This window comes from Leopardus geoffroyi, chromosome C1 (genome assembly GCF_018350155.1).
Source record: "Leopardus geoffroyi isolate Oge1 chromosome C1, O.geoffroyi_Oge1_pat1.0, whole genome shotgun sequence".
Lineage (NCBI taxonomy): Eukaryota > Metazoa > Chordata > Mammalia > Carnivora > Felidae > Leopardus > Leopardus geoffroyi.
Window position 1 is genome coordinate 159035148 of NC_059328.1, and position 21845 is coordinate 159056992.

The window sequence follows — 21845 nt, forward strand, 5'->3', positions numbered from 1 at the left end:
ACTTTAGTAGTTTTGTAGTTACCTTTTGTCAGATTGAGGAGATTCTTTTTTATTGCAAGCCTACCAGGATTTTTTATTATGATTGAGTTTTTAATTTTATTAAGTGCTTTTCTTGCATCTCTGTAGATGATGGTATACAATCCACATATCTTTGCATTATTGGGAAAAACCCAATCTTGTCATTGTTCACTTAAAAAAATATTGCTTGATGTGGTTTACTGATTTAAACATTTTTTTTTCCCCATTATACTTGCAAGAGTTTGGTCTTATAAGATAGTCTTTTTTTTTTGTTTGTTTTTTTAAGTTTATCTTTATGTATTTTCAGAAGGAGTCAGAATCCCAGGCAGGCTCTGCGCTGTTAGTGCAGAGCCTGATGTGGGGCTTGAACTCAAGAACTGTGAGATCACGACCTGAGCCAAAGTAAAGAGTCAGATGCTTAACCTACTGAGCTACCCAGGTGCCCCATCTTAGAAGATAGTCTTATACATTTTTAAAATCATGTTGTTTTCATATTGGTAACAGGTTGTATTAGCATCATAGAATTATTTGTGTATCTTTTATCTTTTTGCTATTTTCTAAAATTTATGTCAGGAGTTGGAGATTATCTGTTTCTTAAAAAAATTGTTTTAGGCAGCTTTATTTAGATATATTTTACCTACAGTACAATTCACCTATTTAAAAAGTACTATTCAGTTAGTGGTTCTTAGTATATTCAACAGAGTTGTGCCACTGTCACCATAATAATTTTAGAAAATTTTCATCATTCTAAAAAGAAACTCTCATTATTCATTAACAATTACCATGCATTTTCCCCAACCCTACATTCCCTAGGCAACCACTAATCTACTTTCTGTTTTATGGATTTACCTGTTTTGGACATTTCATATACATGGAATTCAATGTGGTCTTTTGTGACTTGCTTCTTTTACTTAGCATAATGTTTTCAAGGTTCATCTACATTCTAGCATGTATCAATACCATTTTTTTTATTGCCAAGTAATATTCCATTCTGAGGATATCCACTTTTATTGGTCCATTCATCAGTTAATGGATATTTGGTGCTATTATGAATAATACTGCTGTGAACATTTGTGTATAAAATTTTGTGTGGACATATTTCATTTTTCTTGAGTGTACGCCTGTGAGTGGAATTGCTGGGCCTTATGGTAACTCTGTGTTTAATTGTTTAAGGAACTACTAGATTGTTTACCAAAGCAGCTTCAGCATTATGCATTCCTATTAGCAGTATATTTGGGTTCCAATTTCTCCTTATCTTTACTAACACTTGTTATCTGTCTTTTTGATTATAGTAATCCTTGTGGGTATGAACTGGTATCTCATTGTAGTTTTGATTTACATTTCCCTGATGGCTAATGATGTTGAGCATATTTTTATTTGTTTATTGGCCATTTGTTTACCTTTGGAGAACTGTCCAGATCCTTTGCCCATTTTTAATTGTATTAACTTTTATTATTGAGTTTTAAGAGCTCTTTATGTATTATGAATACTTATCAGAAATACGATTTGTAAACATTTTCCACTATTCTGTGGGTTGTGGTTTGTCTTTTCACTTTTTTGAATGTCGTTTGAAGCACAAAAGTTCATTTTAATGAAGCTTAATTTATCTGTTTTTTCCTTTTGTTACTTGTGCTTTTGGTATCATATCTATTGCTTAATCCAGGATTACAAAGACTTATGCCTATTTTCTTCTAAAGGTTTTATAGTTTTAGCTCTTATATTTAAGTCTTTGATAGATTTTGAGTTAATTTTACATATGGTGTGAGGTAGTGGTCCAACTTCATTCTTATTTATGTGAATGTTTCTTGAAGTTTTGATAGAACTTACCTTTTAAACTACCTGGGCCTGATGTTTTATTTTTGAAGGAGGTGTAATTTAAAACTGATTTCACTTTCTTTAAAGCTTATAGTCTTAGAATTTTTACTCCTTTTTGAGAGGGATTGTCAAGTTATATATTTCTAAGAAATCTTTTATTGTCTTTTAAGTATATAATAAAAAAATTGTCTTTGCCTGTTTATTTCTATTATTTATTTGTGTTCGTTGTTTCTTATTCTTGATTAGTCTTATCAGAGGACTGTCAGTTTTACTATTTTTTTAAGAACAAGCATTTGGTTTTGTTGTTACTTCTTTTTCCCCCTTGTAGTCCATTTTGTTCTTTTTTCCTTATTACTATCTTCTTTCAATTTAGTTTGGATTTTCTCCCTTAGACACTTAGATTTTGACTTTTTACAAAAACATGCATTTAATGCTGGGGATTTCCTTCTAAGTACTGCTATAGTTGTATTCCACAATTTTTTTTCTCTATAGTTTAGGTTCTAATTTAAAATTTTTTCTATTATGATTATAATTATGTCTGAATGTATAAGAACATCATGTTATAAAATGTCTGCATGTCTGAAGTTTTGAGTTATCGTGTAGTGGATTTCTAGTTTTATTTGCTTTGTGACAAGTGGTTGTGGCCCATATATCCATTCTTTTGGTATTTTCTGAAATTTACTTTCAATCCTAGTATTTTGTAAATTTTCATAAATGTTCTAAGTGCACTTAAAATTATATGTATTCTCTAATTATCGGATGTTCTATATTTGTCTTAGGTTCAAGCTTGTTAATTATGTTGTTAAAAATCTTGAAAATCCTTACCAATTTATTTTTCTTGGGCTTTCTGTCAGAAATATGTTAATGTCTTCTATTATGATTGTGAATTTGTCAGTTTCTCTGTGTAATTCTCTCAAAATTTGCCTTTTGTATCTTGAGTCTGCTGTGATTTGTATACAAATCATTGTTAGTTTCTTCCTGGGGAGGCTGTTATTCTTCCATCACAGAAGAGACAGACAAGCTCTCTTACTTCTCCTAGTGAGTTATCCTTTCATTGAGGGTGAAGCTTTTCAAAAGTGTCAGCTTTATATGGAATCTCCGTTCCAATAGCTTGAGATCTGCCTACTCAAGGACTTGAAACCATCACTAAACACGTATTTAGTGCTCATTGTTAATTCCTTCCTTTCCTGGTAACTTGGGAAGTTCACTTTCTTTTTTGAGTTGAAATATGCACTAAAAAGATTACATTTTATATTTTAACCAGCTTTCCCAGCTGTTTCTAAGTGGGATAGTTTTTCGGTTATCTGGTTTTTTTTGTTTTTGTTTTTTCCAATTGTTTCAACTGGAAATTTCTTTGTTGAATAGTTTATTTTGTATTCTTTCTGTTTATTTCCTTTTGTTAACATTTCCTATTCACATTTTTTTTTTCTAGCTGTCAGCTTAGGGACTCTATATTCATTTTTATCTGATACAAAAAGAAAATAGTTATGTTTATTGTGAGAAAATAGTTATGTTTATCTTTTTGGCATTTTTGAGCAATTTGATTAAAATAGTACTGCGTAGAAAAATATGACCAAAAATTAGTATCTATAAATCACTATTTAAACGATAGTTTAATTTTGAATCTATCATCTAATTTTTGTTTTGCTTTGTTTTTACAGTTTAAAACAGAGTGGAAAGTTCCCTGGAAATCCCTGGCCTCCCTATAAGAAAAGGACACCACTCCATCCCAGCTATAAAGGTCTCATGAGACTTTTGCACTGTAAAACTTTACACATTGTGCTATTCACTCTGCTTTACAAGGTACAGTAGTAATTTGAATAGAAAGACTCAGATTAGAATTTATTTCCATAATTTTCAAATAAAAGTGTTAACATAATATTTGCATAAAAGTAGCACTCATAAATCAAAGCGTATTTATACGTTAAAGATGTATGGAGAGATGTCATAATCGCGTATATGTGAATTCTAAGTTGAAAAGGGAATAGATACACCATTCTTTGTGGGAAACTATTTCATGTTACTCCATTTCAGATAGGAATATTTATTTATGGCTCCTGTAGAACAAAAGGTAAAATACTATAAAACGACAGGAGGGTGAAATAAACAATAGGTACCAAACGACTACCAGAATCCATTAAAATGACAAAACTAAGCGATGAGGGCCAGTGACCCTGTGTTTAGGGTTGTTTTCTTGGCTTTTTCCCTCTGATTAAGAATGCAACACGGAGGAACTTGAATGGATTTATGTGTGGCAGCATTAAGAATTTGCTTTGGTAAATACCTTCTAAACTAAAAAGATACTTTTGCTCTCTTGTTACCTAGAATTTGTTTTATTCTTGGGTTTTCTTGTATAGAAGAGATTTATTTATATATTTGGCTAACATTAGCTATGTACTCAGAAACTGTATACATAATATTGTGCAGTAGGTGTATATATATATAACAGGCATATTTATGATCTGTTACGTATTAGAGATGAAAGATGGAAGAACTGTATACTTGTGTATAGATAAAATAACTATAGATATCAATGAAGTAACTATACATGCGATAAACATAATTAGGTACAAAGAAAACCTTTTGTTTCTTATTCCTAATTAGAATTTGAAAAATTAAAAGAGGTTTTTAGAAAGCATAATTTTATGCAGATTTCCAATTGCTATATACACATTTTTTAATTACTTTAAGAAATAATTAGTGCATTTAGTTAAGTACACATTTGGTTTTAATGTTTGCTTTGTAGTGAAAGAATACTTTTAGATTTCTGTACCCCCCCCATTCATTCAACTCTACCCCTTGACCACTTTTTCATCTTACTTATTAAGTTACTTCTGTTAAGATTTTAGACGTGACTCAAAAAACGTCTTTAAATTGTTTATTTTCATTAATTTCTGAGGATTATTCAGTAAAATGATTTAAAATGTTCTTTTCTTCATCAAAAAAGGTAGATTTTTATTAGATACTTGTATTTACAGACATTTTTTGGATGCTTACCTATACCAGATTTTGTTTCAAATGCCTTATATATATTTACTTTGTTTAATTTTAACAAAAATTCTTATGAGTGAAAGTTTTGTTATTATTTTTTAGAAATAATTATTGAGTTTTAGAGGTTAAATAATTAGATGCTGAAGCTGAGTACTGTGATATCAGTTAATAAGTAATAGGTCAGTAAGTCATGTTTTAAAAATTAAAGGAGCGGGGCACCTGGGTGACTCAGTTGGTTAAGTCTCCGACTTCGGCTCAGATCATGATCTCACAGTTCGTGAGTTCGAGTCCCATGTCAGGCTCTGTGCTGACAGCTCAGAGCCTGGAGCCTGCTTTGGATTCTGTTTCCCTCTCTCTCTGCCCGTCCCCTACTCGGACTCAGTCTCTCTCTCTCTCTCTCTCTCTCTCTCTCTCTCTCTGTCTGAAAAGTAAATAAACATTAAAAAATTAAAAAAAAAATAAAAGGAGCCTTACTGCAAATGATTTGTGTTCTTTCAAGTTATATTTTTCAGTCTTTTCGTTTGCTTAATGTACAAATAGAGCTTTCTCGAAAATAGAAGGCAGTGTTTCAGTTGTTACAAGATTATGAACAGTTTTTTTTTAAATCTCAACTTTGTAATAGCTGTTCTGACTTTAATAATAATAGAAAAAACTCTAATTGACGTTGCATTGGCAAATCAACTTTCTAAACATCAGTGTCAATGAGCCGTCTCATCGCCTGCCATGTTTAATGTTAAAAAACATTAATATAGAACATGTTAAGAAAACTTCTCAGAAAATCATTCTTAGAAAGTCATTTTTTTCCTTAGCTTTTAGGTTACTCATTTGAAACTGTGAGATGTAATGTCATAGGATTTCAGCCAAAATTTATTTGAATTTAATTAGTAATGTTTTATTTATCAAGAGGAGGCAGTGTAGTAACGAAAGGCAATAGTTGAGGTCTGAAATCTGTTTGGTGTTGCTTATACTAGCTGGGTATGTGGCTGAGCCTTGGTTTCCTCTCTGTGAAGTAAGGGATGACAAAGGATGCCGTCCAGGGCCTCCCAGCCTTCCGTCCTCTCCTCCTGCTGCTCCTCCCACCATGTGCACCACCTGCCTACTGTTTGTTGAACACCAACTGATACATGCTGTACCACACAAATTACAGTTGTTAACTTGTGGGATCCTCACAACAATTTTGGTCTGTTGTTCCAGGTTAAAGATGAGAAAACTAAGGCCAGAATCTGTGGCTCAAGGTCAAATAGCTAGGTATATACAGAATTTGTATAAAACAAGTTTTTTAAAGAAAGGTCCTTACCACCGTGCCACACAAAAGGTGACCAGAAAAGCCTTCTCAGTAGTCAAAATAAACATTAGAAAGGCAATGAACTGAAAATCTTTTTATTTTTCAGTCAGAATAAATTAGCTCTTAGGTGATTAAGTCCTTTTTTTAAGCCTGCTCAGCCTTTGGGGCAGTTTCTATGAGGCCCATCCTAGAATGTTCTCTTTTGTACTCTCTGTAATCTCACCTGCTGCGGACAAGGCCACCCCCAAACAACCTCTTTCTCTTACCCTCCCGTCATTTGGCTAGATGGCTTTCTTACAATGAGGACGACATGATGGCTGCCAGGCTACTTTTTTCTTAGGTATTTTAGGTATCTTAGGTTAGTAGTTTGTTGCATCATGTTGAATGAGTGATGTGAGTTAGCCCTGAAATCCTGCATAAGATGTGTAAAACTTGCAGTGTATAATCCGCATAAGGGCAGATTTATTGGTAATTTCTCAGAGAAGCCTCTTTTTCAACTAGCTGCATCCCTTTTTGCTTTCTCACCCATATAAACCAAAGACTAACACATACATTTACTCAACCTCAAAAAATACTCACGCTGAGAACTTTAATTTTAGAGATATTTTAAGAACATTAATATTCTGTAAACACTTATTGTCCTCCCAATTATATGCCAGGTGCTATGCTAAACACATTTGCATGAATAATCCTATTTAGTACACTTATTTATCTGGTACTTTTGTCATCAGGAAAAGAGTATCAGCAAATGAGGATGCGAAACATTCTTGTTAAGTTATTTCATAGATATGGTATATTTATAATAATGGATTTAATGGACTACTTATTGTGTTACCTTTAGGAATCAGTGAACCAGTATTCCTAGATACTGCTTAAAAGACTGTGTGATCTTGAAAAGGAACCTATTGTTTCAGTTTTAGTTTGTCTTTTCACCAAGATATAGTTTTACTTTCTTTCTGATCATGTGGTATATTTATTTAAATATGTATGATTATTACTTTTATCTATTACTTTTATCTATAACAATGTTTTTAGATACTTAAATGAAGTATATTTTGTGGAAAAAGTAATTACGAAGCATTTTTTCCCCTTTTTAAAGATTTTGATGGATCATCAAAATCTGTCAGAACACGTACTCTGCATGGTTTTATATCTGATTGAATTAGGACTTGAAAATTCAGCTGAAGAGGAATCAGATGAAGAGGTAAGTAAGTTTCTTTTATTTTTAAATACTGAAGTTATGAAATGCCTTAACAAAGGTACTATGTTATCTTGAAATGTATTTATGGATTCATCATACTCATTAGCTATTCCTTAGAACTACTGGAAAAGGCCCTTTTTTCTTTTATTTTTTTTAAGTTTATTTATTTTGAGAGAGACAGAGACAGAATGAAGGGAGGGGTAGAGAGAGAGGGAGACAAAAGATCCCAGGAGGCCTATATGCTGCTGGCACAGAGCCCCACGTGGGACTCACAAACTGTGAGATCGTGCACGACCGTATCTGAAACCAAGAGTCGACGCTTAATCGACTGAGCCACCCAGGCACCTCAATTTTCAAATATATGTATGTTCTTTTAGAGGCATCACTGATACTTTAAACTCTACTTACGAAATTACTGAATTTGAAATTTGTAGTTCAGCATATATAGGTCTAAGAAAAGGGATTAATGCAATTTTGGAGTTATGCTAATAACATTGATTACTAGTAAATGTTATGTTAGGACTTCAGTCTAGAAATTCTAATCATTTGATTAGGGATTAATTTTGAGTGGCAAACTCTTCTGTAAAGGTTTTACGTTAATGAAGTAAATATTGTTATATGGGAAAATTTGTAAAATACTTAAGAATACAAGTTATGGGGCACCCTGGGTGGCTCAGTCGGTTGAGCATCTGACACTTGATTTCCACCCAGGTCATGATCCCAGGGTCTTGGAATTGAATCCTACATTGGGCTCCATGCCAAATGTGAGGCCTGTTTAGGATTCTCTCTCTCACTCCCTCTGCTCTGCACCCCCCACCCCTGCCCCAAAAAATAAATAAAAGGGAAAAAAAATTGAAAAAAAAAAAAAAAGGAAAAAAGAATACTGTACAGGTTGTTAGAGGTGCCTGGGTGGCTCAGTCAGTTGAGTATCTGACTCTTGACTTGATCTCAGCTCAGGTCTTGATTTCAGGGTTGTGAGTTCAAGCCTGGCATTTGGCTCCATGCTGGGCAAGAAGCCTACTTTAAAAAAAAAAAAAAAAAAGAAAAAGAATACAAGTTGTTAATATGTTTCAGGACTTTAGAAGTATCACTTCAATAAAAGCAGTTATTACTACAAATTGATTTGCAAATGTAAGATTCCCTTCATCTCCTTTCTCCAAAAAGACAAAATACTGTGGAACATTGTAACAGCAAAAAACAAATAAAAAGACTAGGCAGTATGCTATTGTCTAAGATAAGTCAATGTATATTCTTTCATTGATAATAAAAGATCATTGATATTTCTCTAAGGCCAGGTCAGACTTTTGGTTGATTTTTTTCGACTTTCTTTTACAATTAGTCCAAATCAGCATTATTTGACTGTATTATGAGTCATTATTAATGGGTACTGAAAAATACTCTGTATTGTTAAGTACTTCCAGATTGAAAGTGTATTTTTTTTTTTCCCAGGAGAAAGTTAGCTGACTTCAAGTGGACTTACCTATATTAGTATTAAGAAATTTATTCTTGTATTTCATGTTTGAATTTGGGTTTATTGGCACTTGATAATTTGAAGATGAGACTGTAAAGGATGCAGAGATAAGACAGGCAGTGGGTGATTATCTGGGCTAGTTCATCTCCATTGTACCTTAGACCTGACTTTTGCAAGGTTTCACGTTCATTATGTTCATGTTTTAGGCATCAGTGTGTGGACCAGAACGTTGTCATGACAGTTGGTTTCCTGGCAGTAACTTAGTGTCAAACATGCGACACTTTATAAACTATGTTAGGGTGAGAGTTCCAGAGACTGCTCCTGAAGTGAAGAGGGACTCACCTGCAAGTACCAGCTCTGACAGCCTGAGTTCTTTACATGTAAGTGTAGAAGAGGGAAAAAGAAAAAGAAAAAGAAAAGACTACATGTTATGTCGGGGTATATTGTTTAGATCATCCTGTGATATTCAGAAGAAAAATGTGGTTGTAGGTAATTTTAAATTGTCTTTTGTTTCCTCTGATATATCTAAGCAACTTCTGCTTCACCCATCTTTTCCCTTTAATCTGCCAGAGTTCACGAAGGCCTAAAGTTCTTCAGAGAGAGGTAGATATATATGATACTTGCATTAACTAGCAATATGGCTTTAACTGGAAATCGGAAAACACTTTGAAGTATTTGTGTGTATATGTGTGTGTTTAATATGGTTACATTTTTTAAAAAGTTTAACATGTGTGTGTTTTTATATGGTGACTTAGGCTTAAAGAAAATTCACACTACTGAAGTTAAAAAATAATACTGAGTATTTATTCGTGGGTTTTTCTTAGTATTTTGGACCAGTTATAAGCAGCACATTTGGGTTTGTTTGCATTTCTCATTGTTACTAATATCTTAAAAATGAATGCTTCCTAAATCAAAATAAATTTAATCTTTAATTGCTGGCAGCATGCCTATTTACAGATTTTTTTTGCTTCTGTGGCAATTAATTAACTTTGATAAAATAAGCCCATAAAAATCTTAGTGCAGTGTGCATTTGGATTCATTTTGAAAATCAGCTCTTTCATTGCATGTAGCTTTTAATTAACTACTTTTTAAAAGGCAGAAATGAAAAAATCTTAAAATGACCTGCCAAGTAACTGAGTTTAAATACCTCTCATTCTTAAAATGTATTTTTTTGTGGATAGAGAGCACTGAATCAGATGTTTCTCTTAGCAGAGTCCATGGATAGGAACTTTCTTTGCCTTTGACAATATGTTTTTGCTGTGAACACCATAAAGAATTTTGGTTAAATTGGAATCTTAATCAGAGGCAGCTTTTACCTCTAATAATGGTAGAGAGTACTTTGAAAAACAATTTGGATGTTAAAAAACAGCATATACTATAATTTAGCTCATGAAAGCTCTGTGGATATTGGAGCATCCTTTCTATGCTTGCTTAAAAAAATTAAATCCATTAAACTGACTTGTATCTTAATTAAAAGATGATTTCTAAGAGCTCCGATGCAGTTTGACTGTTTTAACAAAAAGGCTTTTTAGAAGACAAATTATTGAGGGAAATATTTTAAAAATGCTTTCAAATAAATTATAGTGATGTTCAAATATGAAACAGACCAGTTTGATTTTTCATCTTTATATTTTATTTTAGTAACTAAGCATTTATTAGAAGTAATTTTTCAACTTTGAAGTTCTTTAAAAATGAAATTAATTAGTAGTTCAGATTCATCAACTTAGGAAAAATTAGTTTATAATTTACTTAACTAGAAAATGTATCAGTCTTGTAGCAGTTAGTAAAGACATAATATTCTTTTTTTTTTTTTTTAATAGAAGCATAGTTAACACACAATGTTATATTAGAAGTATAGTATTCTTGATAAATGTTGGGTGGAACATCTTTTATTCCTATAAACTGGTGAGGAACTTCATGTATGATTTCTCCTTAACATGGCTATAGATACTTCTCAAGCTTTGTCTCTTTTCCCTGGTAGATTGGCCTAGGAGGTTGAGAAAGAGGTGTTACTGTGGATAACCTCCTTTTCCCCCAAAATTGTTTCCAGATTGAGTGAGACTAAATATATTTGATTAAGAGAGGTAAAGGGACAGATTTACTTAAAGAGTAAATCTATTGGCTGAATCTTTGGATGGAACGTTGAACATTCCCTTTGGAAAATGTTATACTAATATGTTCTTACACTTGACATTGAATAACTTCTCTTGATTTTTCTTTCTCTTTTTTAATGGTAGAATTCTGGTACAGCTCAAGTTTTCAGCTTAGTAGCAGAGCGTAGGAAGAAGTTTCAGGAGATCATCAATCGCAGTAGCAGTGAAGCAAATCAGGTGGTTCGTCCCAAAACTTCAAATAAGTGGTCTGCTCCTGGTTCAGCTCCACAGTTAACTACAGCCATTTTGGAAATTAAAGAAAGCATATTGTCTTTGCTAATTAAACTTCATCACAAACTCTCAGGAAAACAAAACTCCTACTATCCTCCTTGGCTTGATGACATAGAAATTTTAATCCAACCAGAAATTCCTAAATATAATCATGGAGATGGTATAACTGCAGTGGAAAGAATTTTACTAAAAGCTGCATTGCAAAGCAGAATGAACAAACGCATCATTGAAGAGATATGTAGAAAAGTGACCCCTCCTGTACCCCCCAAAAAAATCACTGCAGCAGAGAAGAAAACATTGGACAAAGAAGAAAGGTAATTTTTATTTTTAATATTTTAAACATGTATGGTTCAGTTGAAGATTTGGTGGATCCCCCTTTTTTGGCCATCTGAGGCTAATCATCTGGATGTTTAGCAGCTATAATCATAGTTGATTAGTTTGTAAGATAAAGAGAACCAAACATAGTCAGTGCTTGGGCATGTATAATGCTTGAGTTAGTTTGGGGTAAGAAGACAAGAGTTTATGACCCCAACATTAAATTACTCCCCTAAACTTGTGAGATCCCTTTGGAAAAATTGCTACTTCAGTTATTGCTGTGGGTTATCTAATGATTCTGCTGCTGTTTTCAAATACTATTATTAATTCAACTTTAAATGAAAATAGAAACATTTTAAAAAATATTTTAAATATTTCTCAAAAATTTGGTTGTTTTAGGGTTTTTTTCCTTTTTGGTCTTTTCCAATCTTTCCAGTATATAATTACTAATTATTAAACAAGTAATGTTTTATTTATTTTTTTAAAGTATATTTATTTTGAGAGAGAGAGAGAGAAAGCAGGGGAGAGGCAGTGAGAGAGGCAGAGAGAGAATCCCATACAGGTTCTGCTCTTTCAGCACTTAGCCTGACATGGGGCTTGATCGCACAAATTATGAGATCATGACCTGAGCTGAAACCAAGAGTCAGACACGTAGCCAACTGAGCCCTCCAGGCACCCCAACAAGTAATGTTTTAAAACATGGCTGTAGTGGGGCGTCTGGGTGGCTCAGTTGGTTAAGCGTCCGACTTCAGCTCAGGTCATGATCTCATGGTTTGTGAGTTTGAGCCCTGCATCAGGCTCTGTGCTGACAGCTCGGAGCCTGGAGCCTGCTTCAGATTGTGTGTCTCCTTCTCTCTCTGCCCCTCCCGACTTGCACTTTGTCTCTCTGTGTCTCTCAAAAAATAAATAAATGTAAAAAAATAAATAAAAAATAAAACATAGCTGTAGTTTTGGGAACTTTGGGTTGCTTTTTTTAAATTAAAAAAAAATTTTTTTAAGCAAACTTTACCACCAACATGAGGCTCAAACTCATGACCCCTATATCAGGAGTCACATGCTCTAATGACTGAACCAGCCAGGTGCCCCTGTTAAATCATAATATTTATAAATTACAAAAAATCTTTCTTGGATGATGTTCCTCTTTACCAAGATAGGGGAGGATAACAGACCAAGATAAAGAGAGGCTTAGGCTTAGCAGTAAAGTTGATATGCTCTGCTTTGTACATTACGGAGTTTAAAGAGCATACCCAAGTGGAGATGTCCAGTCAGATAAAGGGTTTGAGACTTAGGGGAGAATTCAGAGTTAGAGCTGTAGATGGGGCCATATAGGTAGTAGTTAAAGGCTTATATATAGAAAAGTGTGTGCAGTAAGAAATGAGACACTTAATACTGAACTTTTATAGAATAAGGAAAAAACATTAAAAGAATTACCTATAAAGGTGGCTTAAAAGGGATGACTAGAGTGGAAGAGGAGGAACACTGTAGAGAGTGGCGTTCAAGAGGGTTCAGAAAGGAAGAAACAAGATTGTGCTACAAAAGTTCAGATAAGATTGGCAGTTTCCTTTGATTCAGTAGTTAGGTGGTTATCCTTTCTAACAGTGTCAGAAGCAATTTTAATCACATATATAGTTGTACTTCATTTCTGATATAATTAAAGTTGTAGATAATTAAAAGTATAAAGTATATAAATAAGTATGTGTCCACATTTCTCACAAGGCAGCACATACACTAAAATTGGAACGATACAGAGATTAGCATGGCCCCTGTGCAAGCATGACATGCCAATTCGTGAAGCATTCCATATTTTTAATTATATTTGAAAAAAACTTTTTACTCTTCTATTGCATGAAAAAGAGCTCAAGACAAAAAATTCAAACAGTTACCAAAGCACTCACCAATCAAATAACTTCATTGGACTTTATTGGATAGCTTTATTTTGTTACACATTTCATTGTTGTTAATTTAGAAGACATGGTCTAAAAAAAAAAAAAATCAAACCCATGTATAATTCTATCCCTCAGTGAAAACCAATGTTAATAAGAGTATGTACAATCATCCAGTATAAATGCAATAATAATGGTTTTTCTATGTGTATTTATTATACTGCATTTTAATTTTTAAACAATTGTTATTATAACAGTAGAGGTGAGATTCTCCATGTTGAGGAATCTTTCTTGTATTTTTGAATCTCTTACATCCAGTACCATATCTGGAACACAGTGCTAAGTATATATTTGATGACTAAATACATGAAAAAAGAAAAATATATATATACAAAAGCTTTTAGTAGGAGAATGTAGGAGAGTTTTATTTCTCACAGTAGTTCATAAATAGGAATCATTATAAATAACTAACCTATAATTTGCATGACAATTTATTAATTTTGAATTAGTAACTGCCTAAGATTTAAGATCTATTGATAAAGTTGAAAGCGAGGTAAAATTTTTTATGTTTGTTAACCTTTTAAATTGGTGATATTTCCTTGATTACAGAATAATGTCATTTTTTAAAAAGAAGGTAAACATTCAGTGAATCAAAGTTTATTTTATTTGGTTAAAGGTTTAATTTTGTAATTATTACTCAAAATGCATATGATACTGGAGTAGTTCAGATGCTTTTTACAAAGGCTCTAATGCTATTGTAATAAAATAGTGCTCTTGAAAAATTGTAAAGGTTTTCTTCATAATAGGCTTTGTTTCCTTTGAGCAGTGGTGGTGATGGTATTGACAAGGACTTGAAACTAATTCTGTAGCAGACAGCTAAGGATTAAGATAAATTTATTTGAATCTCACTATGCTTCTCACATTATCTTTTCTTAATTTATTTTGGATTTTAGATTAAGTTTCATAATAAAGGCCAGTTTATAAACGGTGGTCCATTTCCAACTACCTCACCCATAGACAAACGTGGCATCACTTTTCATTAGAGTTACTGCATAGAAAACAAGATACAAATAGGAAACCTTTAGATGGTTATAACAGTGTGCAGCCTCAATGTTTCTACCTCTGGGATAATAGTGGAAAATTCCTGAGTTGTACTAAATCTGCTACACTTGTCTGCCTTTTCATTTTTACTCATATTTATGCCCAATTTTAGACAAAAAATTACGTAAATTAAGAAAAAATTTATAAGGAAAAAAATTGACATTCTTTTTCTGGAAATCATAGAAAGCCAGTAGAGATTTTGTTTTTTTTAAGCAACTTAAGACAACATCCATTTATTTACATAGTGTTTCTGTATGTCGAAGTGTAGGCATGATGTGACTGGGTTCTTTACGAGAGTCTCTTGAAGCTAAAGTCAAGGTGACAGCCATAATTATCCGGGGCTTATAGTTTTCCAGGCTCATGTGGACGCGGGAGAGTAGACATGCATTTTAATACTAGTACCAAGCAGTTATTTGAAGTTTCCTTAATGTTTGATATATGATTTGTTATTTGAAATATTCTTTTGTGGATATACTCTAAATGTTCATGTAAAGGTGATTTATAGAATGGCATAACTGATTGTGTTAATTAAAGAAACATGTAACTTACAAATTTTATATGGAAATTTTATAAAGTAGTGATGTAGGAAACCAAACGTATTCTATCCATTCTCTTGTTGCTTATAGTATTTTTATAATAATAAATTTCATAAAGTAGTGATGTAAGAGATTAAACATGTATTCTATGCATGCTGTTGTTGCTTATAGTATTTTTGAAGGTTTCACAGAATGCTTTAAGCATCTGTAGAGCATTTTTGTTTGTTTCCATTTCTTCTATGGTGGCAAATTTTTGTCCTTTGAGAATGGATTTTAATTTTCATTTTGAAGAAATGTCAAATTTATTGAAAAGTTTCAAGGACAGTACAGAGAACTTCTTAGACCATTTCAGAGTAAGTTGCTTTACCCTGGAATATTTTAGTTTCTATTTCCTAGAAATAAGGACATTTTTTTTTTAATATAATCACAATATAGTTTTCAAAATAAGGAAATTAACATTTTCTTTGAGTATGATAAAATCCTTAGATCCCAAGTTTTGGTAGTTGTCTCAATACTGTTTTTTTTTTTTCTTTTAAGGTTTTATTATCCATATTTGAGAGAGAGAAGGAGACAGAGCGTGAGCAGGGGAGGGGCAGAGAGAGAGAGAGGGAGACACAGAATCCGAAGCAGGCTCCAGGCTCCGAGCTGTCAGCACAAAGCCTGACATGGGCTCAATCCCACGAACTGTGGGATCATGACCTGAGCCAAAGTCAGACGCTTAACCAACTGAGCCACCCAGGCGCCCCTCAATACTGTTTCTTACAACAAAAAAATCCAGTACAGAATTGTTCCTTGCATTTGGTTGTCACGTCTCTTTGGTGTCCTTCAATATGGATTTTCTTTAGTTTTTCCTTTATTTTCTTGATCTTGTCACTTTTGAAGAATATAGGGTAGTAACATTGTAGAATGTCCCTCAATTTGGGCTTCTCTACTGGCCCCTTATGTTTAGATTCAGATTATGCATTGCTGGCAGGAGTATCAAGGAAGCATTGCTATGTTCTTTTGATTGTATTCCATCAGGTGTCCTATGATTTCAGTTTGTTTCATTTGGTGATTAATTTTGATCACTCGATTAAAGGGGTTTCAGCCAGACTTCTTCACTGTTAAGTACCCCCCTTTTCCCCCTTTGTAATTAATATGTAATTTATGGAGAGATATTTTGAGATGCTGTAATATCTTCTTTCTCACAAACTTTCAGTTTATTCATTTTTTTATTTCTATCAGTTTGGACTTACAGATTCTGATTTTATGGGTTGCAACCTCATATGCTTGCTATTCATTTTGATGCTCAAATTGTTTTAGATTTGACCTGTGGGACTCCCTTCCAGCTGGTTTCTGTATTCTTTTGATGTTTCCCTAACATTCTTTGAAAATTTTCTTTTTTTCTGGGGCCAGAAGATAGTCCAGGTTCCTTTTGTATTTGGAACTGGCCATTTCTCCAAGGAGTTCTGATGGCTTTTTTTTTTTTTTTAGAAACCACAATCAATGTGCTCATTCTAGGGGATATAGCTATTTTCAGTCACTCTTAGTGGACAGAACTAGGAAAAGTTTGTGTGTGGGTGTGGGTATGTGAGAGAGTGGGAGGGAGAGGGGAAGGAGTTGGAGGGAATAGGGAGAGAAAGTTATTAAAAACTATGAGTGGGTTGCCTGGATGTTCAGTAGGTTAAACGTCCAACTTTGGCTCAGGTCATGATCTCTTCGTTGGTGAGTTCGAGCCCCACATCGGGCTCTGTGCTGACAGCTCAGAGCTTGGAGCCTGCTTTGGATTCAGCGCCTCCCTCTTTCTCTGCCCCTGCCCCACTCACTCTCACTTTCTTGTTCTCTCTCTCTCAAGAATAAATGAACGTTAAAAAGTTTTTTTAAAGTAATTATTAGAAAAGCAGTGTTAAAATCTTTTGAATGTTATTGGCAAAAGTATGTAACTTCTCATGGTAAGGCTTGACAGTACTTGACTCTATGCCTGTTCATGATAATCTCCACTAATTGGATGGGAGTGGATATGTGAATGAAAAATCTAAAATTACTGTTAGCATTTTTTAATCCAAGATTCTCTATCTTTGAATCATTGAGATTAATGAAAATTCTTTTTTAGGTTTCCCACAGAAATGACTTTATAGAATCTCAGCTTAATACTATGCTTTGACTTTTATAGTATATCTGTATAATAAATAGTCATTAAATGACTGCTATAATATGCTCTATCCATTATGGTTTTTTAGACTTTTTTTTTTACTTTTAATTTTCTGAAAGTTTTTATTTAAATTCTAGTTAGTTAACGTACAGTGTAATGGTAGTTTCAGGATATCCTTTATGTTTTAATGGATATGTTTTAATGTTTTTAACATCACAGGCTATGGTAAATTTCTTTTTGAGTTTTGTTTCAGTAAAAAGTTTTCTTTCTTTTGATGAGCTAATATATAGCTTACATTGTAACTTTTTTTTTTCTTCTTCCTTGCCTTTTGTTTTAGATTACTATTTTAACCTTTCTTTGCTCGGGATAAAATTTTTATGCTCGCTAGCATTGTTGGCATCCTCAAATCTAGGGAAGCCTCTGTTTCTTTATTAGTTCACCTTTATTTTCTTATTCTTATGTTATAGTCCTGTTGTGTTGTATTTGTGTGTGTAGTTTTTATTTTTTTTTTATTTTTTTCTTTTTCCCAACCAGCCTCAAGTTAAAATACTCTTTGGAAGCAGATAAAGGATAAATAATAAATAGAATTTGATGAATTAATCCAAAAGAATATTTATGCTTAGATTTGAAATAGTTTATTTTTTATGTTGTATTTGAGACTTCTGTATTTTTCCTTGAAACAAAATAAACTAAACTTGGAATATTTCCTAGTAGAAACTGGGAAATTTATTGGCTTCTGCTCATTCTCTTTTAGGAGAGTCCAATTCTTAATATAATAGTAAATCTATTTTTTATCTTTTAGATTCTGTTTATATCTAAACATCATAGCTTCTAGCAACCAGTTTGCTGTTATTTGTGCCTGGGGTTAAATTGTCAGTTCCTTGATAAAAAAACTTTTCTTACTCTTGCTGCCAATTGACATGACATACTTAGGAAATTGTTAGAAACCCAGATTTTCTATCTACTTTAATTATTTCACATTTTAAAATAAATCTTGGCTTTTATTTTTGTCTGTTTAAGCCAGTGATCTTCAAACCACGTTGAAGCAGTGGAATCTAAGGACAGTCAAATCTTACATAAAATTTAATACACAGTTCAGAATATAGTGTGTGCCAGGGGCTTTTCATACAATATACACTTCTGAAATGTAGTAGGTAAGTCTTAAACACATCTGACACTTACGACTTTGTTCTGTTTAATCTAGGCGACAAAAGGCTAGAGAGAGGCAGCAGAAATTGCTTGCAGAGTTTGCTTCACGACAGAAAAGCTTCATGGAAACTGCAATGGATGTTGGTAAGCTAAAATTTATTAGTTTAGAACTCTTATAATTATACTTATTACCTCAGGGATTATCTAGTTCAATCTTAACTAGTTTTCAACATTGTAAACGGATGATTTCTGGTCTTTTTTTTAAACAGTAGAGCGATGGAGGATCAGACTGTTATTGCGGGCAGTTTATTCTGTGTGGAGTAGTCGTAATTATTAGAAAGTTCTTCCTGATGGTAGCAATAAAATATCCTCTGCTACTTTCTTCTGCTAGATTGTCCTTTAGATCTGTGTGGTACACCAGTATGTATTTACTTGTTCTGATTTTTCCTGTGAAATTATCCTGAGGTTTTAAAAATAGCTTTCAAATACTTTTAGTGCCTCCTCCTTCTGCTGCCCCTTCAATATTTCTTAAAATCAGGTGTACTTCTCACTTCTGTTAGGATAAGCATTGATGTATGTACAGTGAGAGGGGATGCCATTTTCCTGTATAATAGTAGATTGCTATGAGTAATTTTTTACAAACATTGAAAAAGAATGGATTAAATTTCAGTTAATCTCAGTCTTCAGTCAACCAGGATACTCCCTTTCTTGACGATCTCTTGCATTCCAGTGGTTTTTATTTTTTCTTTTAGAACAGAGATGCTGAAATAAAGTCATGCACGTAATTAAAATATATACACATATATGCATTCAAACACCCATGTACATTCTCATGCACTTTTGTGCACATAAGCACACAGGGTCAACATCCAGAAGACGTGTGGGGGGGGGGTGTTAGTCCAGATATAGTATAATGTCTTCTGAACCGTCAACAGTGGAGTTTATGTTCAGGACTTAATTTTGATGTGAAGAATACTGTTTATCAGATTTAGTATCAGTTGACTTTCTCATTTGAAAGATGAGGATTTAGTTCATTGACATTACTTTCCCTTTCTTCATCTCTTCTTCTTTACCTTTTTCCAAAAATTCATAATTAATATTTTGTTTTTTACATATCGAATATAATTACCATGTGTATTATTTGTTCTTCCTATAGCCACTGTCTTCATACCCCTTCATATAAAGTAAACTTATAGCACCCCTATTTTTCCTTTTATTTTTCCTTTCCACATTTCTACCTCTGTCTTTATCAGTTAGTTACTTATTTACTTTTAAATTGTCAGGGTTGCTTACATTTTCTTCTGTAGTTACAATCAAGTGTTCCATCCAAAGATTGACTTTAAATGTTGAAAAATAATTAATATGACTTTTTGAATGTTGTTGAGTACAAGGCTAAGTAGTGTTCTAAGATTCATTTACTTTATTATTTTTTTTTCAGTCCAGTGGCCTGACTCCTAGACTACTTTAAGGAGATTGTGTATAGCCCCATTTCTTACAGTTTCTCAATTGCTAAAACCGTACCAGCCTTTACATACCTCTGCTTGGGCCATTACTTTGTTATATTATCTTTTGTTTTTCCTGAAGTTTTCAACTGTTGTTTTTTTTTTTTTTTTTTTCAACGTTTATTTATTTTTGGGACAGAGAGAGACAGAGCACGAACGGGGGAGGGGCAGAGAGAGAGGGAGACACAGAATCGGAAACAGGCTCCAGGCTCTGAGCCATCAGCCCAGAGCCTGACGCGGGGCTCAAACTCCCGGACCGCGAGATCGTGACCTGGCTGAAGTCGGACGCTTAACCGACTGCGCCACCCAGGCGCCCCAACTGTTGTTTTTTCTTAACTCACGTGCCCTTATGATATCTCTGTTGTTCTCCTCAGTCGTACTGTCCTTTGCATGTAATTCTGTTCCAGTCTGGTCCATTTGCTCTGGAGGTATGCTGTACAGCCATTACCTTTGGATTTTCCTCTTGTAGAGTTGATCTGGGGTTTCCTGCATCTTATATCATCTCTCTTTTTTGGGTCTTGTTTTACTGGAGTTCAGCCAAAAGTGTATTCCTAATAATGCTTATATGGGGTCTGAAATTTCTGAACTTTGTGTTTCTGGATGGAGCTCTGTTTGCTCTCATGCTTGATATTTCATTTGGGTAACTATAATTCCAGGTTGAAATATATTCTCTGTTACAAATGTTAAAGCAATACTCCTTTGTCTTTTACTATTCATTTGATGAGAAGTCTGGTGGTAGTCCTTTGTAGGTGAACTTTTTTTCCCTTTTCTGTAACTTTTTAATTGATCCTTAGAGATTTGGATTTTTTAAAAAAGATTATAATGTGTTTTTTTGTTTCATTTTGATTTGTTTTGTGTTGTTTTGTTTTGTTTTTAATTTTAAGGAGGCTCCATGCCCAACGTGGGGCTTGAACTCATGACCCTGGGATCGAGAGTCTCATGCTCTGCTGATTTAACTAGCGAGGCACCTCAAGAGATCTGAAATTTTATGATTTGTATCTAGGTGGATCTTTTTCCTTTTCCTTAGTCCTTAGTGGGCCTTTTCAGTCTGAAGATTCATATCTGTGAAGCTCTGAGAAAAAACTTTCCTATGATTTCTCTGATGACTAGCCATTCTCCGAGATGACCCTCAAGGATCCATGCCTTCCTTTTTATTTTTAATTTTTTTAAATGTTTATTTTTGAGAGAGAAAGAGACAGAGTGCAAGTAGGGGAGGGGCAGTGAGAGAGGGAGACACAGAATCTGAAGCAGGCTCCAGGCCCTGAGCTGTCAGCACAGAGCCTGACGCAGGGCTCGAACTCACGAGCTGTGAGATCATGACCTGAGCTGAAGTCGGATGTTCAACCAATTGAGCCACCTCGGCGCCCCTGTGATCCATGTCTTCTGATTATTTATGCCCTGTGTATTCTTCTTTCACATTCCACCAGAACTGGTGTGCATGGCCACTGGCATATGGCAGAAGTAATACTATGTCATTTCTGACATTAGGTTATGAAAAACACTGCAGCTTCTGTCTTGTTTTCTCTTTTTCTTGGATTACTTATTCTGGAAGAAAACCAGCTGCCATATTGTGACCAGCGGTATGGAGAGGACTGTCTGGAGAGAGACTGAGGCATCTGGCCAACAATTATGTTAGTGAGCTTGGATGTGAAACTTCAACCTCCAGTTAAGCCTTCGGATAGATTTTTAGTTTGACAGCAGTCTCATAAGAGATCCAGAACCAGAACCATTCAGCTAAGCTGCTCCCAAATTCCTGACCCTCAGTAACTGTGTGAGATAACAAATGTTGGTTTAAGCCACTGAGTTTTGGGGTAATTTATTAAACAGCACTGAAGAACTATTACATACTTTTCTCCTTATATTTTCTATTATTATTTTCTTAGAGACAGAGACAGAGAGAGAGAGCAGGGGAGGGACAGAAGAGAGGGAGAGAGAGAATCTTAAGCAGGCTCCATACCTAGCATAGAGCCCACCATGGAGCCCAACACAGAACCTAGCACGGAGCTTGATCTCATGATCGTGAGATTATGACCTGAGCTGAAATCAAGAGTCAGACGCTTAAC

At 33.9% G+C, this 21845-nt stretch overlaps 1 protein-coding gene and 1 non-coding gene across 7 annotated transcripts in view; both read left to right on the forward strand.

The window, feature by feature from the left end:
- UBR3 (ubiquitin protein ligase E3 component n-recognin 3) overlaps nt 1–21845 on the forward strand; it is a 241425-nt gene that overhangs the window by 115197 nt on the left and 104383 nt on the right. For 4 of the 6 annotated variants that reach the window (XR_006712948.1, XM_045480147.1, XM_045480143.1 and 1 more), the window contains exons 20-25: nt 3495–3636; nt 7209–7313; nt 8988–9161; nt 9352–9384; nt 11019–11479; nt 18336–18424. Coding sequence is in view for 5 of the 6 variants with exons in the window: in XM_045480147.1 (XP_045336103.1) it covers nt 3495–3636; nt 7209–7313; nt 8988–9161; nt 9352–9384; nt 11019–11479; nt 18336–18424 (1004 nt within the window). In the remaining variant the exon portion in view is untranslated. The remainder of the gene's footprint in view (nt 1–3494; nt 3637–7208; nt 7314–8987; nt 9162–9351; nt 9385–11018; nt 11480–18335; nt 18425–21845) is intronic. The other 2 variants (XM_045480145.1, XM_045480146.1) reach the window with 1 other exon arrangement.
- On the forward strand, nt 13186–13288 carry LOC123600146. The gene has a single exon (XR_006713522.1). It is a non-coding gene; the product is annotated as a U6 spliceosomal RNA (small nuclear RNA).